Raw genomic sequence first — 20,830 nt, 5'->3', positions numbered from 1 at the left:
GAGAACGAGTTTCTCCCAACCTGGTCCTGGCAGCCAGTCCGTGAAGGAACAGGACAGAGAGCCGGCCTCCGGAGCCTTGGAAGAGTCTCACCTCTGAGCTGTTGCAGATTTGACTCGTCCTGGGAAACTGGCACGGAGGCCCAACGGTGTAACATGTCACCTCCCTGAAATCTAATCCAGAAATCTCAGGCAAGCAGCATATGTAAAAAGCCATGGGCAAAAAAAAAAAAAAAAAAAAAAAGGAACAGGGACTCCACCAGGAACTCTCTTCCCAAGCCTTTCACCGAGAGAAACCAGAATTCCAGAATCGTCGAGGAAAGGTGGCATTTGGTTTCGGAAAAGAAATACATCTTTTTTTTTTTATTTAAAAAAAAATTTTTTTTTTCAACGTTTATTTATTTTTGGGACAGAGAGAGACAGAGCACGAACGGGGGAGGGGCAGAGAGAGAGGGAGACACAGAATCGGAAACAGGCTCCAGGCTCTGAGCCATCAGCCCAGAGCCTGACGCGGGGCTCGAACTCATGGACTGCGAGATCGTGACCTGGCTGAAGTCGGACGCTTAACCGACTGCGCCACCCAGGCGCCCCAAGAAATACATCTTTAAAGTAAATGCGGCTCTTTTAACTGTTAGGGTTGCTGCTTTTAGCTTCCAGTGTTTTTCAAGGGTATATAGTAGTAGGTAAAGAAAATAGGATATTCTAATGGCAAAAGGTAAAATTCTTAGCAGTAAGGATTGGCAGCTGGGCTGATTTGAGCATCTCTATTCCTTTTCTACCCGTTTCTTCCCCTCGGTTCTGAAAGGCCTGATGAAACAAAATCTACCCTCGAAAGAAGAATAATTATTTAAGATCCCTGAGATTTTTGTATAGTAGATACAAAACAATAATCAATTTTTCTATTATATTTTTCTATTATTGCACTATAATCGATTAGATTTCTATCACCTAACTGGTAAGACTGTTTACCAAGCATCTTGATATATATTATCTCAGTTCATCTGAAATAGTGCTAGGCAGTAGACAGCTCATATGATTATTCCCATCTCATAGACGACCCCGTGGAAGCTTCTAGACGTTGGCAGGCACACAGCAGCATGAGTGCTAACATTCAGTTAGGAAACAACTAAATTTTGATAAAATCTCTATTTGGAACAGGACCACCTCTCTCCAGGGCAATCCGGTTAACAGGATTTTGCTTCAGTGAGGAATGAATTGTTGAAATCAGTTCAGTATTTGGAATTAATAGTAGATAGGGTGGAAGGTAAAAGAAAAAAAGCCCTTATTGAATTGTATGCTGGGGACCCAATCTGCCAGGAGTTTTTAAAAAATAACTTGGCAATGGGGCGCATGGGTGGCTCAGTCAGTTAAGCGTCCGACTTCGGCTCAGATCAGGATCTCACGGCTCGTGGGTTTGAGCCCCACGTCGGGCTCTGTGCTGACAGTTCAGAGCCTGGAGCCTGCTTCGGACTCTGTGTGTCCCTCTCTCTCTGCCCCTCCCCTGCTCACACTCTGTCTCTCTCTATCTCTCTCTGTCTCTCTCTCTCTCTCTCTCAAAAAAAAAAAAAAAGAATAAGCATTATAAAAAGAAAATTTAAAAATAAAAACTAACTTGGCAATGGCACATATTTGGTCCCCACTTGGGCAGAATTCCAGTAGTTTCCCGTGGTAAAGGCTAAGGGATGAGGGAAAGGGACCTGTGTCCAGGGCATGTGCTAATATTTAAGGAGCTCCTCTGTGCCAGGCTGTGCTATCATCAATCTGCACAAGACCTCCCTCTCATAGGGATATCACCCTCCTGGTTTTACACCCGAGAGGGCTGAGCTTGGGGAGGCTAATCTGATCATGGAGGAGAGGCGGGGTTGAACGAAGCCGCCAACTCTCTAGTTGCCAACCCCCACTCTAGCCTGCCTCTCAGGCACACTCTTCACCTTCACACCCTCCGGCAAGGCAGGTATCGCTAAGCCCATTCTTCAGATGGGGAAACTGATGTGCCACTGGTCAGTGGCAGGGATGACACCCGAAGCCGGGCTGGTCCGGCTCCAAATGCCTCTCTCACTCCCTCCGGCTCAGAGCTCTCTGCTCCGTTTCTGAAACCCGGGGTTCTGCCCTGTTGGCAATGCTGGAGACAAACAAAAAGATGTGACTGTGTGCAGTTTTCTGTAGCTCTTTAAAGTGAATGAATTGGAAATATCACAAAACCACTTCAAAGCTAAGTAAAAATAAGGTGATCCCGGGAACAAATCCAAAAGGGGCCATAAATGCATACAGTCCTTAAGGATTTACTTATTTCAAAATATTTACATTTTATCTCAAATGACCAGAAGACTGACTTCTAGGCCACGGTGAACAAAAACAAAAACAAAACCGACCAAACACATAGATCAAGTGTTCGACATTTCGGTAAATGAAAGAATACCGAGAGACTTCCCTAACGGTCTCAGCTTTACTGAATACTGGCTTTAATGGAACCTGAGTATATGTAGATCATGGAAGTAACAAACTACTGTACTACCATTAACTTACTTTATAGGGGTCCAGGGAGTTGGCAGATTAATTCAGTCGTGTTCCTTAAAAAAAAAAAAGAAAAAGAAAAGAAAAAGAAAAAGAAGGCAAAGAGAAAAGAACTTTGCTTTGGGTACCTAAATGATTTGTTTTAGTTTATCCCTTCTTTATTGTCAACTTTTCATGGCAGAAACCCTTGAAGACAGCTCAATTATCAAGGACACTGAAAGAACAGAACACGAAAATTGCAAGTGAGCCCAAATGAACTTAAATACAGATCTAGGGCGAGGGGGTGGCTTTTACTTACTTAAGCTGAACTTCTGGGTTTTGCTTTGTTTGTTTTTTTTCTCTGTGGTGATGGAGTTCTAGGAGACCCATTGGATCTAATTCTTACTTGAGGACTTTCTTGGCTACCTAGCTTACAGGAAAAAAACCCAAGCCTTCGGGAAAACTTGAGCAGAGTTTTGTTTGTTTGCTTTCTTTTCTTTTTTCAATGCATGTCTTTATTTACTTATTTTTTTTGAGAGAGAGAAAAAGAGTGAGTGAGCAGGGAAGGGGCAGAGAGAAAGGGGGACAGAGGATCCTACGCAGGCTCTGTGCTGACATCAGAGAGCTCGGTGTGGGGCTCGACCTCGTGAACCCTGAGATCCTGACCTGAGCTGAAGTTGGACGCTTCACTGACTGAGCCACACAGGCGTCCCTGTTAGTTTGTTTTCAAAACGAAAAGCGGAAGTGGCTGGTGTACGAAAAAATTCTAGATCCGTCCCACGGTCAAGAAGCCGATCTGATAATGTGTGCGGCACGGCCAAACCCAGTCCATCCACAGGCACAGGTCCACGTGCCGGCCTTGGCAGTGGCATTCACGGAGCTGGGGCCCACCTGTTGCTGTAGCACCCGAGGTTACCAATGCCCCAGCTCAGGTCCCCTCACAGGGCAACTGGATGCTACCCACGGACCTCGGCTGAGCACCCGGAAAAGTCTCCAAGTCTGTAGGGTGGGAGCACCAGGTCATTGAAATGTGCCACTGAATGTCTTTGGGGGGAAATGAAGAAAAGCCCTACAAACAGATACCAAAATATCAAAAAAAAACCCCGCCAAAAACCAAAACACCAAAACAAGTCTAGAAAGACACGATGGTTTAGGGTGGCTGAGCAGGTTTCCTACGCCTGCAAAGCTTGCCCGTGGCTGGCGGGTCCAGGTACCCCGGGAGGAGAGCTGCCTTCCTCTGGGGCAAGAATTCAGATTCCAGGGGCCTCTGGCGCACTTTGTCAGTTTTCTAGAACAGTACGGAAGAGCCTGTCCTACAGCCCTGTCATGCCTATATTGAAAAGAGCCCACACGTTAGATCTCAGCGCCGACTTGCGATGTTGTTACTCAGACAGGATTTTTCCCCTGGAATTTTTCACAAAGTTCAACATTTGGGAGCAAGAGGGACTTGGGAGCAACATTTTACCCAAGAGGGACTTAGGAACAGTGCCCGGAGTGTTTCAAGGGTCCATAAAAATGCCAGAAAAGAAATTTTGCTGGGTCTAAATACAAAAGGAAAACTGAAAAAAAAAAAAAATCAAAATTTATAAATGTTTAATTAAATGTCTTAAAAAATGCAGCCTGATGGCGACTGCATGAATTTTTAAACTGAGGATTCTCAATTTTTTTTTTTTTTTTTGGCTTAGAGTTTTCTCATAGCCAAAGAACTCTAAGACCAAATGCAAATAATTGCTCTGTCTTCTGAACACTTAATTGTGGGCCCTACACGTTCCACAGAGGCTGTCTTATCCAGCCTCCCAGCCATGTGAGGTTAATAAAGCCACCGCCCTTGTTTTATGGAGGCTCAGCCTCCCCTCCCTCCCCGGTATGGTCACCCACACAGTTAGCAAGTGAGGATATGGGGATCTCAGCCCTGATTGCACTCACCTTGATCATGGCGGTGAAATCGGGGCTGAAGGTAATAAGACAAGTTACTCACAGCCAGATAATTTCAAAAATAAATGACAAAATGGGGCGCCTGGGTGGCTCCGTCAGTTAAGCGTCTGACTTCGGCTTAGGTCATGAGCTCCCAATTCGTGGGTTCGAGCCCCGCGTCGGGCTCTGTGTTGACAGCTTGGAGCCTGGAACCTGCTTTGCATTGTGTGTCTCCCTCTCTCTCTGTCCCTCCCCCGCTCGTGCTCTGTCCCGGTCTCAAAACTAAATAAACAATAACAATTAAAAAAAAAAATGATGAAAGCTCTTTCAAAAATTTACAGAAGGAAAAAAACCCCACAATGGTATCCAACATATCACACATGTGGGTGCATGTGGATATGTCTGATGTCACACAGGACGGAGTCTCCTTCCCCCAGGGAAGGGGGCCCAGAGACTCGGCCTCGAAGGGGCCTTGCTTGTGTGGAACTTAGGGCTCTGTTTTTCGGACAATATTTTGTTACCCCTTCCAAGTGGGAGCTAATTTAGAGATTATCTCATCCCATCGCCTGGTTGGTCAGAAGAGGAAAGTGAGGAAGAAAGTACTTGAGATAATTGCTTGAGGTCACATCCACTGGCCTGATGGCGTCATCGTGAAACCCAGGTCCCCCGTTCAGGACCCAGAGCCTTTCTACATGTTTTAAGATTAAGAAATGGCAGCCTAGAGAGAGACAGATTCTTTTTTCTCCTTTTAGCATTTCATATAGTAAATTCTAACAAGGGCTGTGATATATTAGCTTAGATCTTGACCTCACCGGGGTGAAACTCAAGACAGTGCTTCGGTTTACAATGGCCTCGATGGAAAGAGAAATCCAAGGTAAAGGTCTAAATCTCACTGCCTGCTTCCTCTCTCCTCTTTCTCCTCCATTAGACTGTGAAGGTGCCCAGATCCTTTCCTGGCATTCTCACTGGTACCTGGAAGGGATTTTTGCCCCTGCCTGTCTACAGCAACGTAAATACCATCTAAAAAATCTTAGTAACCTTGATATAAAATAGAGCTAGTTACCAAGAGGTCATAGGCCTCCCCGGGTCTTGGTGAGCACCGAGGAGGGATTATCCCTGTTTCCAGGGACAGAAGCATACGTCTCCCAGGATCTTCCTCTATTCCCATTTGTCCAAGGGACCTTTTTGGACCTGGGCCTGAATTAAGTCCATCGAAAACTCAAGGGTCAGGGAAATCTTTATATAAAAGTCTTCTTAATCTTGTTTCATACTACTAAAAATAACAAGCAGAAAGAGGTTCTAAAATTCATTGGAAACACTTAGGCACATTATTAATAATCCTTGAAAACTTGCCATTGCTAAGTCTTGGGGGTTGCTGGGGAACTCAGCACATGAGAATTACAGTACCAGAGAAAGTCACCCCAGAATGTCCATCGTAGCATCGAAATGCCTCTCAGAGTGGGGGGGGGGGGAGGGATATAAGGCAGTAGAACATTTCCTCTTCTTTGACCCTCAGCCTGTCTCTTACTTTATATCTGAGTGGGAGGGAAGACAGCATTATTTCCTTTTTCTTTTGTGGAGCCAGATTTCATCTAGAAAAAAAAACTGAGGTCCAAATCTGATATTTGAAAAATCCAGAGGATTAAGTAAATCACTGTTCATTAACTGGAAGAAACGCTTCAGCAGTTCTGAGCAAACAAAGCGACTATAGACGGATAACTGCAATCCTGAGCTCACAGATCTGTAAAACTGCCTGGCCTTCCACTAACCATTTGGTGGCAAATGACACAAATTTTCATCTTTCCAGAGGGCTGCACCCGTATAGCTGGACCTTCCAGGAAGCTCTTCGCCAAAGGTGGGGGGGAGGGGGCACAAGACTGGGACCGTTCAAGTGATCATTTTGTTACATTGAAACTATTCTGTTTTCATGTGTCTTTATTTTTGAGACAGAGAGAGAGAGAGAGAAAGAGAGCAGAGCATGAGCGGGCGACAGAAGGAGGCACAGAATCTGAAGCAGGCTGCAGGCTCTGAGCTGGCAGCACAGAGCCCGATGCAGGGCTCAACCTCACGAACTGGGAGAGCCTGACCTGAGCTGAAGTCGAATGCTAAACCGACTGAGCTAGCTACCCAGGCACTCCTCATTTTGGTACCTGATTCATCTTTCCTGCATGCCAACACTGGAGGTCCCTGCTTCACGTCCGTCCCCAAGCAGACCCCGGTGACAGACATGGAACCAACCATCGGTACCTGTGACCACATGGCCGTTCACCGGGTCCCGCCCTGTGCCCCAGGCTGTACTGCATTACAACCTCATCCTAGGGCGGATGCGGGTTCCCTTCCTGTCCAATGACTGCCAAGGCTATGAGGCTCGGCTTTCTTGAAGACGGCTGTATTTGAACCAGAGTCGGATTGATACACTCTCCTAATAAAAAGTTTCTGAAGCAGCAATTTCAATACAATGAAGCGCAAGGAGGGGTTGGCGCAGTTCTTCAAAACAGACCGTGGCGCCTGCGGATGGCCGCGTCTGGGCTGTTTCGTTTCAGTTCTCGCTTACTGACCCTGTGACCTTGAGCGAGGGATGTCTCTTCTCTTTGCTTCCACTTCCTCACCTGTTCTCGCAAAGATTAGATCAGTTGACGTCCGGGAAGCCCTTTGAATGGTGTTGGGCAGACAATCAGCACTAAGTGTTAGCTATTATTGTTATTAGGTGTCTTTACGATTAAGAGAAAACAGTAGTTAAGGAAACCCTGTGCCTTAGTCGCAAGAGCAATCCGCAAACACTTCCGCTCATCCCACACTCTTCCAAGGAGACTCCATCTCAAATATGTTTAGGCTCGTTATCGCCACCGTGTACTGGTACCTTCCACGCCTTCCTGTTTTTCCCTCCAGACACACTCTCCACGTTGAAGGATCTTGTTTCTTCTGTCTATTGGAGATCCGCTGCTTACGTTCAAAATCACAGAAGGAAATGTATTTGTGTGATGTGACCTCCACAGAGTCCTCAGCAAAGCAATGGCGCGATGAAGAGTTAGGCCCTTCGGTGGACCTATTTCAACTACGATTCCCTGTTTTAAGAAAGTGAGCCGGCAAGAAGGCTGGTGCCCCAGAAAATGGCATTTTCCGAAGTTTTTCAGGAACGGCTCCACCTAGCTCCCTGTTATTGTGAATTCCAAGCCAGCACAGCAGTTACTGTGAAGGACTCCTTTAACCTGAGGGCAGGTGTTGTCCCAGAGACGGCCAATATTTGTGTTATTAATCTTTTCAATTTTTAATTAGGTTGCTCAATGTTCCAGAAGTTAACAGCTATCTGGCCAGACAGGTAATGGCTTGTGACATCAGAAGGGCTCTCCAGTCCGCAGCCCTGGGATCCCCACCCCCTGCCCGTCGGGTCACGTAGGGTCCCGGCTGCTAACTCTCCTCAATCTCTCCTTGGCAAAATGTCTTCCTCCACGGCCCTGGGCCGCCACACAAATTATTTAGTCAAACAGCTGCAGAGAATGTGCTTCGGTATCTCAGTATTATCATATCACAGATCCATGGGCTCGAGCTAGGAGTTTTCATTAGATCCCCTCAAATATAAAAAATCCATCAAAAACAACTCTCGAGTACCGTTTTCCTGAAAAAGCCGGTCGCCCTGTCTCTCCCGCGTAACGTAACGAGAAGACTTTTTCTTTCAATGTGTTAACAAGCCACAAAGTGTGGTTCTGTCTCCTTCCTGGAAATGTACGTCATTTGCATAACAAGCCACCCAGGACTGTTGCATCTGTGTACTATCTGCATACTGCTGCTTGCAAGAACCGATCCCCACAGAGAAAATGCCTGCGGACAGTGCTCTTTCTCCATAATACATTTAATTTTTCATCAACTGGTAATTTCTCTCTTAGTCTGACATGAAAAATAAATCTCACGGAGTGTGGGGAAAAAAAAAAAACAAAACCAAGTTTTGACTCCCTAAGTGGCAGGTCAGTTACTGCAAAAGAGCAAAGTAACCATCTGAAGTGAAAACGGTTCTCGGTTCTCTCCGGAATACACTTTTTGCTGCTCCTTCACCACCGAAAGGCAGGAAAGTGGGGTGGGAAGGACCAAGTTATCCCTTTGGCCTAGAAAACAGTCAGCTGTGGCATGCTCTCTAATTCATAGTCCTTTTCTCTCTTTCTTTTCTTAACGTTTATTTATTTTGAGAGAGAGAATGCATGAGCCGAGGAGGGAGGGGCAGAGAGAGAGGGAGAGAGAATCCCAAGCGGGCTCCACGCTGTCCGCACAGAGCCTGACACGGGGCTTGACCTCACGGACCGTGAGGTCGTGGCCCGAGCCGAAATCAAGAGTGTGACGCTTAACCGACTCAACCACCCAGGCGCCCTCACTGTTCTTTCCTTAATCACCTGAGTGTCAGGTTGAGTGGGATAAGCTTTCCTTCTGGTTCTTTGCATGAGTGTTTCAAGTTAAAGGCCTCCATGCCTGCAATGAAGCACCACCATTTGCCCCTTTCAGACCGTCTTACAGCTGGGATGAACGTGAGAAGCCCTATGAGCTATCGCCTCATTTAAAACACGAGGGTGAGAAGCCAGCTCAGAGACTTTGGCATAGGTGGTGGACAGATGGCCCAGGGAGATGAAGAGGTGAATGGACAGGTGGACAGGAGAACGGGATGAGGTACCAGGAGCCCCTCATCCTCCTCCTGACTTATTACCAACTACTTTTTCTCAACCAAGGCAAATCATTTCATTTCTCTGGGACCTTCCCTTCTCTCTGAGGCCACGAGGCCCGGAGGCTCTCTCTTCAGCTCCCCCGCTCTTTGATGCCATGAAATGACAGAACTTTTCAAAACGACTGTACTTGTCAATGCCAGGGCCACTTTGCCATAACTACATACTGGAGTATCATTCAGCCTTAATAAGGAAGGAAATGCTGCCATTTGCAACAACATGGATGAACACTGAGGATATCATGCTACGGGAAATAAGTCAGGCAGAGAAAGACGAATACGGGATGATCTCACATGTAAAATCTAAAAAAAAAAAAGAGAGAGAGAGAGAGAGAGAAGAACTCATGGAAACAGAGAGCCGATCAGTGGGGGCAGGGGCAGGAGTGCAGGGAAGTAGGCAAAGATGGTGAAGGGGTACAAGCTTCCGGCTGTAAGATGAACGGGTCCTGTGGATGTAACGTACAGCGTGACGACTATGGTTGACAATACTGTGTCGTATAGTTGCAAGTTGCCAGGCAAACAGATCGTAAAAGCTCTCAGCATGCACACACGCACGCACACACTATTTGAGGGGATGGATCTGTTAACTCATCTTGCCGTGGTAATCGTTTTGCAATATACACGTACATCGACTCATCATGTTGCAAACCTGAAACTTACACAATGCTACAGGTCAATGACATCTCAATAAAGCTGGGGGGGAGAAAAAAAAAACCAACTCTGTTCACTTTCTCGTTAAAAACAAAATGGCTGCGAGCAGAACTTCATCAAAAAGTAGTTCCCACCTTGAATCGAGATGTTCGCATAACGAGGAAAACAGCATACTAATATTAGCAGTGAGGGGCCCCACCCTTGCTTCCTGGGTGAATAGAAAAGTCAGCATTACTCAAGCCCCTCTGGGAGTCTGTGTGCATTTAATTCTCCTTCTAGAAGACCTTGGTGAAACGCGAGACTGTCTACTTGGGACTGTAACACCTCTCTATAGCGTGCTTAGCACCTCCCATTTAATTTTTCCTAAGACCCCAAATTCCATTTGGCAGGAGAGACGCCATAAAAATGGATGCCTCTGGAGCAAATCCCTTCTGTCTGTTCAAAGAGCCCTTCTCAATCGTGACCGCTTTCTGGAGTTATAAAACAGCAGGGGAGTCAACTGTATACACAGGCAGGCCCTTACAATAGCATATTTTCCCCTCCGGCTGCCAATTCTTAACAGTCAGAGCGACCATCATTTGTTTTTCTCAAGTTCAGCCACCTGGATGCTTCTTTGAATGTTACAGGAAATACAAGCAGTGGGGCAAAAACCTGCCCTTTTTTCTGCATGAGAGAATAACAGAGGTAGAGGTATATCAAGGGGTCACCTGGTTATAAAGCTTCTTCCTCCAGGCAGGTCACCGTTTGAACGGTCTGAGTCGAAACTACTGTTTCTATTTTTAAAGACAGAGATTCTACAACCACCCGAGTGAGCCTCTCTCACGACTTCGCGACCCCCAGAGTCATTTTCCTGACACCTCACAGCCGCCTGCATGCCCCCTGCCCCCCAACCCTGGGCTTTGCTCGAATCTAAGCCTGCTTCCTCTTTGGTCCTCTACAGAGAGCCAAGGCGCCTGCTGGGTGTTTCTGTTCCGTTATTAATATGACAGGGTCACTATGAGTCTTCAGTTTGCCACGCCTACTTTGGAAACCTACAAAGCTGGGTTTGGCTGTCACTGTGTGGTCCTGTGCCGGTGGCCTGGCTGATCAAACACAGACTGGAATCAGGGGGATGCCACCAAAGTCCCAGAGTTTCCTGAGTCTGGGCATGACCCGACAGATGGTCTCCGTGACTTCAAGAGAAAAAGTGGAGAGGCGGTAACCGAGGTCAGAGATAAAGGGAGTCACACGGAGCAGGCAGGCTGCACCCAGGCGCTCCTCGTGAATGGAATGCCACATCCTGGGGGGCTCTTCCTGGCGGGTGTGGCTTCCCTGTGGGGGTTCTTCCCTCTCTGGGGCACTGAGAAAGCTCAGGCAGCACATGGGATGGTTCTATGGGATCAAGACACTATGAGGCACGACTTGGGGTGAGCACGGGGTGACCTGTAGAGTCACGCCTGGGGGCGGCCTTACAGCGCCATGAGCACCCCCACCACGAGAAAGGCCCCTGGAGGACAGCCCCGCCGAACAGCAGCCGCAGAGGCGGGCAGGGAGCCCCTCCTGCGGATGGACAACGTCTCCCAAGTTCATCCTCTGTGCCAGGCACAAAGCGTTGTCTCTTCCTGTCTTATAAAAGCGGCCCTCACTATTATCTCCATCTTGCAGATGAGGAAACTGAGGTCCGGGGAGGTTCCGTAACTTGCTGAAGGCTTAAGCGCGTGAACCAGAACTCCACTTGTTTCCCCCCACCGCCAACACCCCCAGAACCCAAATTCTTAACCAGTCCGTTTTACGACCTCGCCTCCCCGCGTCTCAACCTCCAGGCATAAGCCCTGTTTTTGAATCTCTCCCACCAGAAGAGACAGTTCTCATTTTCCACCCCGGGGACCTGATACGGTTTGGAGGCATGCAGATGATGGGTAGAACCCAGCCTCCGGCCCGGGGAAGGGTGTGGTTCTGGAAAAGAGTGTTACTCTTGTGTTTACTCAAAGATAGTCATTAAGTCACCGTGAAAACATCTTTCTGCAGACTAAACAACCCCACTGCTTTTTAAAAAAGCTTTCCTCACAGGAGCTATTTCTTTTTCTTTCTTTCTTTTTTTTTTTTTTTTTTTTTTTTGGTACTGTCTTTCTATATTTACTGGTTTTCCCCCAGGAATTCTTCTGCCCTCCCATTCTCTATTTTAATCAATCCTGTAATAAGATTCTGATCTATGCCACAGAAAAGACATGGTCATTTTCATAGTTTTCATCTGTGGCCTTAACAAATGAATAAAAGGCCAGCATGGATAGTAATCACTACTTGTGGTCCACTCTGACCCTCAGGCTTTTTTTTTTTTTTTTTTTTTTTTTGGGCCACCCCTGCGGCTGGCCATTCTTCCACTTACTGTTCGTTTCTGATACTGTTGAACTTCACCGTGTATTTGAGGGACTAGTCCTTAGTTTCATGCAGCCCCGAAATGCTTCCAACACACATTTGACTCAGGCTGATTTGCTTCTGCCTTCTAAGAGAATGCTTTAAAAGGAGCCCAGTGCTCAGAGACAAACTTTGACGACTGTCAACGATAAAATTCTCTCTCCCTGCAGGAGCCTCCTATCCCTCTCTGACACAGGTTTTAGCCGCATTTGAGCAACGTCAGTCAAACCCAAGGATTCTGAGATACCGTCCCTGGTGCCTCAGTGTCCCAGCCCAGAGGTTTGCCAGCCCCGAGGGGGGGGCCCACTTACTTCGAGGTTCCCGGGGTCCATCCACTGTGATTTTGATGGCTCTGTGGTACGTGGCAACTTGTGGTGGGTTCGTGAAGACCGTGATTGTCAAAGTGAAGCTCTTCCCTGTTGGAACACAAAAGAGAACACACAAAACAATGAGGTGATGGCCTGGATATATCCGCTGGGTAGTTGACCATTAATTTATGCTTTCCAGCCATCAAACTGGAAAGGTGGCACTTCTTGGGCACAAGTTGGTGGTTTTTCCAACACTCCCTTGAGTTTGGCTTTGCTTAAATTCCAGAATGCACACCTTTGGTATTTGTGTAAGATGTTAACACTTCGCATAGTTACACAGCTTCCGTTTAATCATCAATAAAACAACACAGGATCAAGAGAGATTCAGCTTTGTTTTCTTTCAAGCCAAGACTCCAGGGAACATGGGATCAGATTGGCTGCTATCCACTCCCCCAGAGCTGGTCCCCAAGGAGTGAAAGAAACTGTATCCATCTTTCCTTTTTTTTTTTTTTTTTTTTTCCAATATATGAAGTTTATTGTCAAATTGGTTTCCATACAACACCCAGGGCTTCATCTTTCCTTTTTAACATTGCTTGCCCCTTCAAGGATTGGGAAAGACGGAATACCTGAGTTTGGGAACAGGCTAAATTCAAATTATTCTCTCTGTATTTCAAAGACACTAATTGCTGGTGGACTTTAAATATTATTATTATTTAAAAATTTTTCTTAACGTTTATTCATTTTTTTTTTTTTTTGAGAGAGAGAGAGAGAGAGAGAGAGAGAGAGAGAGACAGAGTGTGAGCAGGGGAGGGGCAGAGAGAGAGGGACACACAGAGTCCGAAGCAGGCTCCAGGCCCTGAGCTGTCAGCACAGAGCCCGACGTGGGGCTCGAACTCACAAACCGTGAGATCGTGACCTGAGCCGAAGTCGGACGCTTAACTGACTGAGCCACCAGGCATCCCTAAATATTATTTTTAAATGCTAGATGCTATTTGGGTACTCATGGGATTGGCCAGACAAAATTTACAGTCAACAAACTGACTTCACAATATGTAACTGACAGACTGAGATTCAATAAGGACTAGAGACATATACACGCACGGGGATCTCCACCCAAACACTTCACATACATGCATGGCACGCAAGCACCTTTTTATAACATATGTCTACCGCCATGGTTTTAGTAACTTTTAAAAACTATTTTAAAATATATATATAACTCAGAATACAGTGACTAACGTATAAATACATAAATAACTAACAGAACAGAAATATACTAACAACTAATATTAATAATATAAGTATTAATATGCACATATATTGATCATTGAAAACATTTTTTGGCTAGGTGGTTCAAAGGACGAACTCTTGGTTTGAACTTGGGCTAGCTGACCTTTGGCAAGGCCCCAGACCCCTCCGTGCCTCAGTGCCCTTACCTGGAAAATGGGTACATATAACATTTTCTACCTTATAGGGTTTGGAGGAGGTTAAATGAGTTCATAGGAGTAAAATCATTAAAATGGTATCTGGAGCATGATATTTGAAGGTGTGCGCACGCGTGTGTGTGTGTGTGCGCGTGTGTGTGTTGTGCTCGCTTTTATTATTTTCCTTTTCTGTTTCTCAGAGTTCCCCAACAGGATCCTAAGGTTTGACTAAGCATGGTATTTGGACCACCCACATCACTGCAGTGGGGTCTCTATTTAACAGTTTCTCCTCTTAGTCATGTACCATGAAATGAAACCTAGAAGAAATGAAAGGCCCACCCATCCCCCTATCTGTTCCCAACCCACGTAAGACTCAAATTGTCTTCCTCCCCCAAGTTAGAAAGAACAGAGTATCTTCAACTGTCATGCACGTTTTCACACCAAGGAAAGCTACAAAAAAGCTCAATAAAAACACAGGTGACCCTTGAACAACGCAGGTGTTAGGGGCAGCGACCCCTGCCCTGTTGAAAATCCATGTATAACCTTTGACTCCCCAAAAACTACCAATAGCCTACTGCCTATCTGAAGACTCACTGATAACATAAAAATTCGATTAACATGAATTTTGTATTTCAGGTATATTATACACTGTGCTCTTATCATAAAGGAAGCTAGAGAAAAGGAAATATTCTTCTTCTTATTATTATTAATGTTTATTTTTGAGAGGGAGAGAGAACACAGGGGAACGGGGAGGGGCAGAGAGAGGGGGGAACAGAGGATCTGAAGCGGGCTCCGTGCTGACAGCAGAGAGCTTGATGTGGGGCTCGAACCCACGAACCGTGAGATCATGACCTGAGCTGAAGTCAGACGCTTAACCGACTAGGCCACCCCCGCGCCCCGAAAAGAAAATATTATTTAGAAAATCGTAAGGAAGAGAAAATAGGTTTACAGCCCTGTACTGTATTTATCAAAAAAAATCTGCATGTACATGAACCTGCATGGTTCAACCCATGTTGTCCAAGGGTCTACTTCGTAATCTTTGGCCACAGCAAGCCAGTGATTCCTAATCGTGAAAAGTCCCCAGTGAACAATCCCCAAGGATCTGCATTCTGTCTACAGTGAAGCCTTCGATAAGAGGAACAATGACAAGTAACCACTGGATGCTGAAACCGGCTTCGTCCGGCCTGGCTTTGCAACCACAGTCATGGCTGACAGGCCAGGCTGCTCTCTAGGGAGGGGTGCCGAGGGGCCTAGAGCACTGGAGGAGCCCAGGAGGCCCGGCCCACAGATTTATCTTCCCATCAGCTTCTCTTCTCTCCTGGAACCCAGAGAGGATCCCTTTTGGGCTTTAGGGATTTGCCATCTTTAGGACATCGTTCAAATGTGGCCAGGCGATACCCCAGATCACTTCTCCCCTTGGCATCTCGCTGAGGTAGGGGCGCGTGCAGGAGGGGCTGCTGGTCAGGCCTGGCGAGGAGGGCACGGCGATGTGGAGGCAGCACCCTGTTCAACTGCCCATCTTGGTCAAGGGAGCAAAGGCAACTATGGCCCAGGTGGCCCGTCCACGTGGTCCTCTGGGCCCTACGGCCATCCACCTTTTGTCAAGAACCTACAAGGTGGGAAGGCGCCTGGGTGGCTCAATCGGATAAGCGCCTGACTTCAGTTCAGGTCTTGATCTCCTGGTTCGTGGGTTCGGGCCCTGCGTCGGGCTCTGTGCTGACAGCTCAGAGCCTGGAGCCTGCTTCAAGTTCTGTGTCCCCTCTCTCTCTCTGCCCCTCCCCTGCTCATACTCTGTGTCTCTCAAAAATAAATAAACATTAAAAAAAAAAAGACCCTACAAGAAGTATGGACCGTATTAAGACTGGATCCCACACCAGCTATTAGGACCTTCTCCCCGATGAGCCCCCCCCCCACCCCACGTTATTTCTTGCTCACTCTTCTCTCCCCCAGCTGGACTCACGACCACGGGATTTCCACTCTGGGGTCTGTCTTCCTCCAGCCCCCTGGCCAGCCTGTCAAGGCTTCCTTGCTTTGCCCATCCTGCCCCCCCGCTGCTATGTTCCTGGCTTCAGAGTCGGGCTCGTGTTTCAGGCAGCCTCCCCACATCTGCCTCTGAAAGCGGTCTTCGACTTCGATGGGGACTGAACGGGTTTGTGGCTGTGAAAGCCCAAGGACCAGGGATGGTGGTCCAAGACCACCGCGCTTTCTCAGAAGAAGGTTGGCAGCAGGTGGCTTCAGGGTAGAGGGGGATTGAAATGGATTAAAAAAAAAAAAAAAAAGACCTTAAGGACACAAGCAGTGAGTAATGACGTGGCCCCAGGGGCCCAGCAGGTCTGAGCGCATGAGGGGCCGGGCTGCTCTTCCTTCCAGAGGCTTAGATACGAGTTCATGTAACAAACGATGTGACCTCTCTGGATCTCAGTCTCCTGATCTGCAAAACAGGGAGCCCGGGGGTCGTGGGATACCCACAAGGTCACTTTCAACTCACGGTATCTTCTGAGGACGCAGCCCTCCCGGCGCCCATGTTCACGTGCATGTGTGTGCCTACATGTAGCTGTGCCCCCGTGCGCCTCCCCCATCGCCTGTAGTGTCAGCATTTCAGAGTCCGTGAAAACACTGTATTACTTTTCTAGAGCTGCTGTAACAAATTTCCACAAACCGACGGTTGTGGGAGGGGAGGCTTAAAACAACTGAAATTTATCGTCTCATAGTTCTAGAGGCCAGAAATCCAATTATCAAGGTGTCGGCAGGGCCGTGCTCTCTCTGAAGGCTCTGGGGCAGAATCCTTCCTTCCTTGTCCCTGCTTCTGGTGCTCGCAGGCAAGCCTGGGCTTTCCTTGGTGTCCAAGTTCATCATTCAGCTTCTGGCTCTGCTGTCACGTGGCCTTTGTTCCCCTGTGTGGCTTCTGTCTCCAAATGCACTTCTCCTTATAAGGACACCAGTCATTGGAGTTAGGGCCCACCCTCGCCCGAGACGTCCTCACCTTACTTGATTACATCTGCAAAACCCCTATATCTAAGTAAGGTTGCCTTCTGAGGTCCCCCGTGAACATGAGTTTTTAGGGAACACTATACGAGCTAGTTCAAACACCGAATGCCGTCAGAGTTCCCGTCTTGACATTATGACTAACAAGTTCTCTGCAGGCACCTGTATATTTTACCCTCTGAAATGGTCCCACTCCCTTGGTAGCCCTAGTGAATCATCCTATCCCTTTTTTTAAACGTCTATTCATTTTGGAGGGCGGGAGGGGGGAACGCACGTGCCTACGAGTGGGGGAGGGGTAGAGAGAGAGGGAGAGAGAACCCCAAGCAGGCTCCGCACTGTCAGCGCAGAGTCTGACGTGGGGCTTGATGTCACGAACGGTGAGATCACCACCTGAGCCGAAATCAAGAAGGTGGACGCTCAACCGGCTTAGCCACCCAGGTGCCCCATACGATCATCCTAATCTTGACTTCCTAAATGACGACAAAGAATTAGTTTTTATAATATTGGCATTTTCAGATTTGTGTAGAACTCGCAACCTTTCACGCATTTTCCTCTATACTATTGCACCGGGTCCTCGGAATGGTCTCATGAAGTAAACAAGAGAGATTTTATTGTCCCTCGTCGACAGGTAGCAGAGCCAAGGCTCGGGGAAATTCTGTAACTTGCCCCAAGTCACACAGCCTGTATACACAGCAGAACCCAGATCTCTCAGCTTTACACCCACTGTTCTTCACGTTGTCGTCAGGAAATCCCAAAACCCGATTTGCAAACTCAGTGACAGCAGCACTGGGAATCCAGACTCCTGGCATACTTCCCATGCTCTACCATTGCCCCAGAAAGCGAATGTAGCCCCCGTGACTTCACTATACCCACACTGTGCTCGACAGCTAACCGTGAGCCTGGGTTATAGTTCAGAAGCAGCTTCTTACGGGGCTGAATTTGGGCTCCTGGCAGCCGAGCATTTAATGCCACCCACCCCGGGCAACCACAGACTGGCCTGCTTAATCGGGAATGAAATCCAACCAAGGTGAATACTTGTGAAATTGTTGCCCATAATTCTAACTCTATCATTTTATTTACGCCCATCGTTTTATGTGCAGTCACAAGAAATGTGACCGTCGTCCGTCCAGCAAGAGCCACTAGCTGGGGCGTTCTGGCCCCCACGAACGTGCTGTTCACGACGGTGGGGATATTCCGCTTGCTCCCCTCACAATGGGCTCTTGTTTACGGCTTTGAGCACCAGGACATCTGCTCATGACCTCATAGACGGAGGTAATAAGTGATGACACTTTGTTCACAGGTGTGTGTGACATTTTTCCACTCTGGGAAAACTCTGCCTTCGACTTCCTTGTGTTCTTCCGATCAGACCTGGCACCGAGCTTGATCACTGGCGAGAGTCGGCCAGTGGGCACCCGTGACTGCCGTTCGGAGCCTCGGGACCCCCCACGCGCTGCCCTTCACCACCTCCCGGCCCTTCTTGGCCGGCACCTGCAGTGGTGGTAGCTGCCCCCCCCCCCCCCCCCCCCCCGCCCAAGAGCACACGCGCTGTTAGCCAGATTCCCTCATTAGAATGACCTATGGGCCTGGTATTTGAAGTGCGTGGGTGTGGAGAGCGAAAGAGGCTCAAGTGTTTTTCTCAGCAGACTGTAGCCAGACTGGTAAGTCAGAGGAGAGCAAAGGAGAACGGACCGGCTAAATAACCGCCATCCCCGAAAGTGGCTCTGCAGGATCGAGTGCGGGCCTGGGAGGACGGTGCTGCCGTAGAGAGAGCTGATTCATTCACTCGTGTGGCCTGGAGAGGCTCGAAGGTTCCCTGCATCCCTGGCTTTGGTGCCAGGAGACGAGCAGAGGCCTTGGCGCCCCGAGGTGCGCTGCTCTCGGCTCCCGAGGGGGCAGGCGGCAGGCTCGCAGGCGTCCCGTGTGGGGGTCCACGGTGGGGCGAGCGCCCAAGGGGCACACAGAGACCTTCCTTCTCCAGCTCACAGCGACCTAACTCAAACGGCAGCCTCAGCTCTGGCCAGTGGTCGGGTTCCAGGAGGAACCCGTTTAGAAGCTCAAACGCTAGGACCGAATGAGGAGGCAGGAGCTACACGACAGGGGACGCAAGGGTCGCCTTGTGCTCAAAAGCTGCAAAAGATAAGGCACTGAGTATATGATCTGGTGGACGAGGGCACACGCAGAGTGTGGGCCCTGAAGCCAGAAATGCCCGTTTCCGTATCTCTGCCACATGCTAGCCGCCTGACCTTGAGCAAGTCACCTAACCTCTCTGGGGCCTCAGCTTTGTCATCCGTAAAACAGGGGCGACACCAGTCTTTCCATCTCATCGTCTCATTATGCAAGTTCAATGAAGTAACGAATCAGCACGTACTAGTTCAATTATCGTTAAAGACGTGAGCAAGGTGATTCCACGAAGACGGAGGCGTGGGCCATCCGGGGAGGAGGAGCTGGTGACGAGGCACGTCGAGGTCTGATGGGGTAGGTGGGTGCCGGGCAGGGGGCACCCTTGAAGCTCCACCTGTTTTCCTTAGGAGTCCCAGCAAACGGAGGCAGAGCACAGAGGGCAGCAGACAGGACAGCGGCCCGAGCCCCGCGGACACGTCAGGAAAACTGCACGTTCAACTGGAATGTCAAGTTCACTCCTGCCCCGCCAGCTGGCGGTCTTTGTGAGGCCCAACTGTGGCTGGCTGATCCGCCTTATAAACAAGCTGGGCCAAATGCTCCCCGGCGACCATGTGTCGCCCCCCTCGACGCCAGTGTGTGCATCCGAGCGCCAGGACAAAACACTAACTGCTTTATTTAGTCGGGAAGAAGGTCACGGGTGAGTCTTCCCCGACGCTTTCAGGCGGCCCCACGTTTCCAGGCCTCGGGCTGCTGACCTCTGACAGCCACCTGTGGTCTAATAAAGCCGCAGCTGGACGCTGCAGTTCCTTGTGGCCCCAGCACAGACTCCGATTCCTCACCGCATCTGAGAAGTAGTCAAACCTCAGGACTGCTCCCCAAGGGGCCGAGGGCGGGGAGGGGAAGACAGGGCGTAAAGGCCGCTCGAAATCGTTCCTCGCCCACGAGTGGAATAGCAGACGCTGAAGCTGGGGCCCTGTCACATCACGGCAGTGTCCTCCTATGCCAACGGTGTCAGGGGCAGCTCTCTCAGTCCTGTCCCGTTGTGACTGTCCCCCCTGGGTTTGGTTCGTGGGTATAGCCCATCTTCCTGCATTGGCTCCTCAGCCGCTGGGCTATGTTTCTGTCACTCTCCTTGGGGTAGGTTTGGACCTGAGACTCATCTTCTCCTTTTTGGGCAGTTTCGCTGGGATGTGAAACTTGCCCTTTGTCACGCAGGGGAAGGCTGTCCGCACAGAGGGCCGTCGGCCGTGGGGGCCGGAAGGGGCAGGGGGCTGCGGGGACACACCGTCATGACATCTTTCACTTGCGTGGGCATCTCTGCGGGAAAACCGGCTGTGCTCACGAACTTTAAACACTTAAGAGCGCAAGTGAAGAACAGTCAAACGAAGGGAAAAAAATGCAGCTTTAGAAAAGCAAGAAAAGCCCGTGAAGGCTCAGGTTTTGCTCTTTGCAAATTCTGGAAATCCCAACAGATTCTGAAATGTTGCAAGAAGAGTTCTCCTTTCACTGTAGAGATTGTGCCGGGTCTACTTTTCATCAAGGATAACTAAGTATTAAAATTAATGCACCCTCAGATTCCAGGGGAAATCTGAACTGGGGGTATTTTTCACAAAGCACTTTTTTTTTTTTTTTTTTTTGAGAGAGAGCGAGCAAGCGAGCGGGGGAAGTGGGGCAGAGAGAGAGGGAAAGAGAGTATCCCAAGCAGGTTCCACACCCTGCCGGACGCGGGGTTCCATCTCATGACCATGTGATCATGACCTGAACCGAAATCAAGAGTCTAATGCTCAACCGACTGAGCCACCCAGGTGCCGCACACTAAGCATTTTTAGAAGATGCTT

The 20,830-nt window shown here is 48.6% G+C and overlaps 1 protein-coding gene across 2 annotated transcripts in view; it reads right to left on the bottom strand.

The window, feature by feature from the left end:
• RUNX1 (RUNX family transcription factor 1) overlaps positions 1 to 20,830 on the bottom strand; it is a 259,023-nt gene that overhangs the window by 54,576 nt on the left and 183,617 nt on the right. For both annotated transcript variants that reach the window (XM_043593646.1, XM_043593645.1), the window contains exon 6: positions 12,466 to 12,570. In XM_043593646.1, the coding sequence (XP_043449581.1) occupies positions 12,466 to 12,570 (105 nt within the window). The remainder of the gene's footprint in view (positions 1 to 12,465; positions 12,571 to 20,830) is intronic.

Source organism: Prionailurus bengalensis, chromosome C2 (assembly GCF_016509475.1).
Source record: "Prionailurus bengalensis isolate Pbe53 chromosome C2, Fcat_Pben_1.1_paternal_pri, whole genome shotgun sequence".
NCBI classification, from domain to species: domain Eukaryota; kingdom Metazoa; phylum Chordata; class Mammalia; order Carnivora; family Felidae; genus Prionailurus; species Prionailurus bengalensis.
This window is presented reverse-complemented; position numbering and strand designations above follow the sequence as displayed.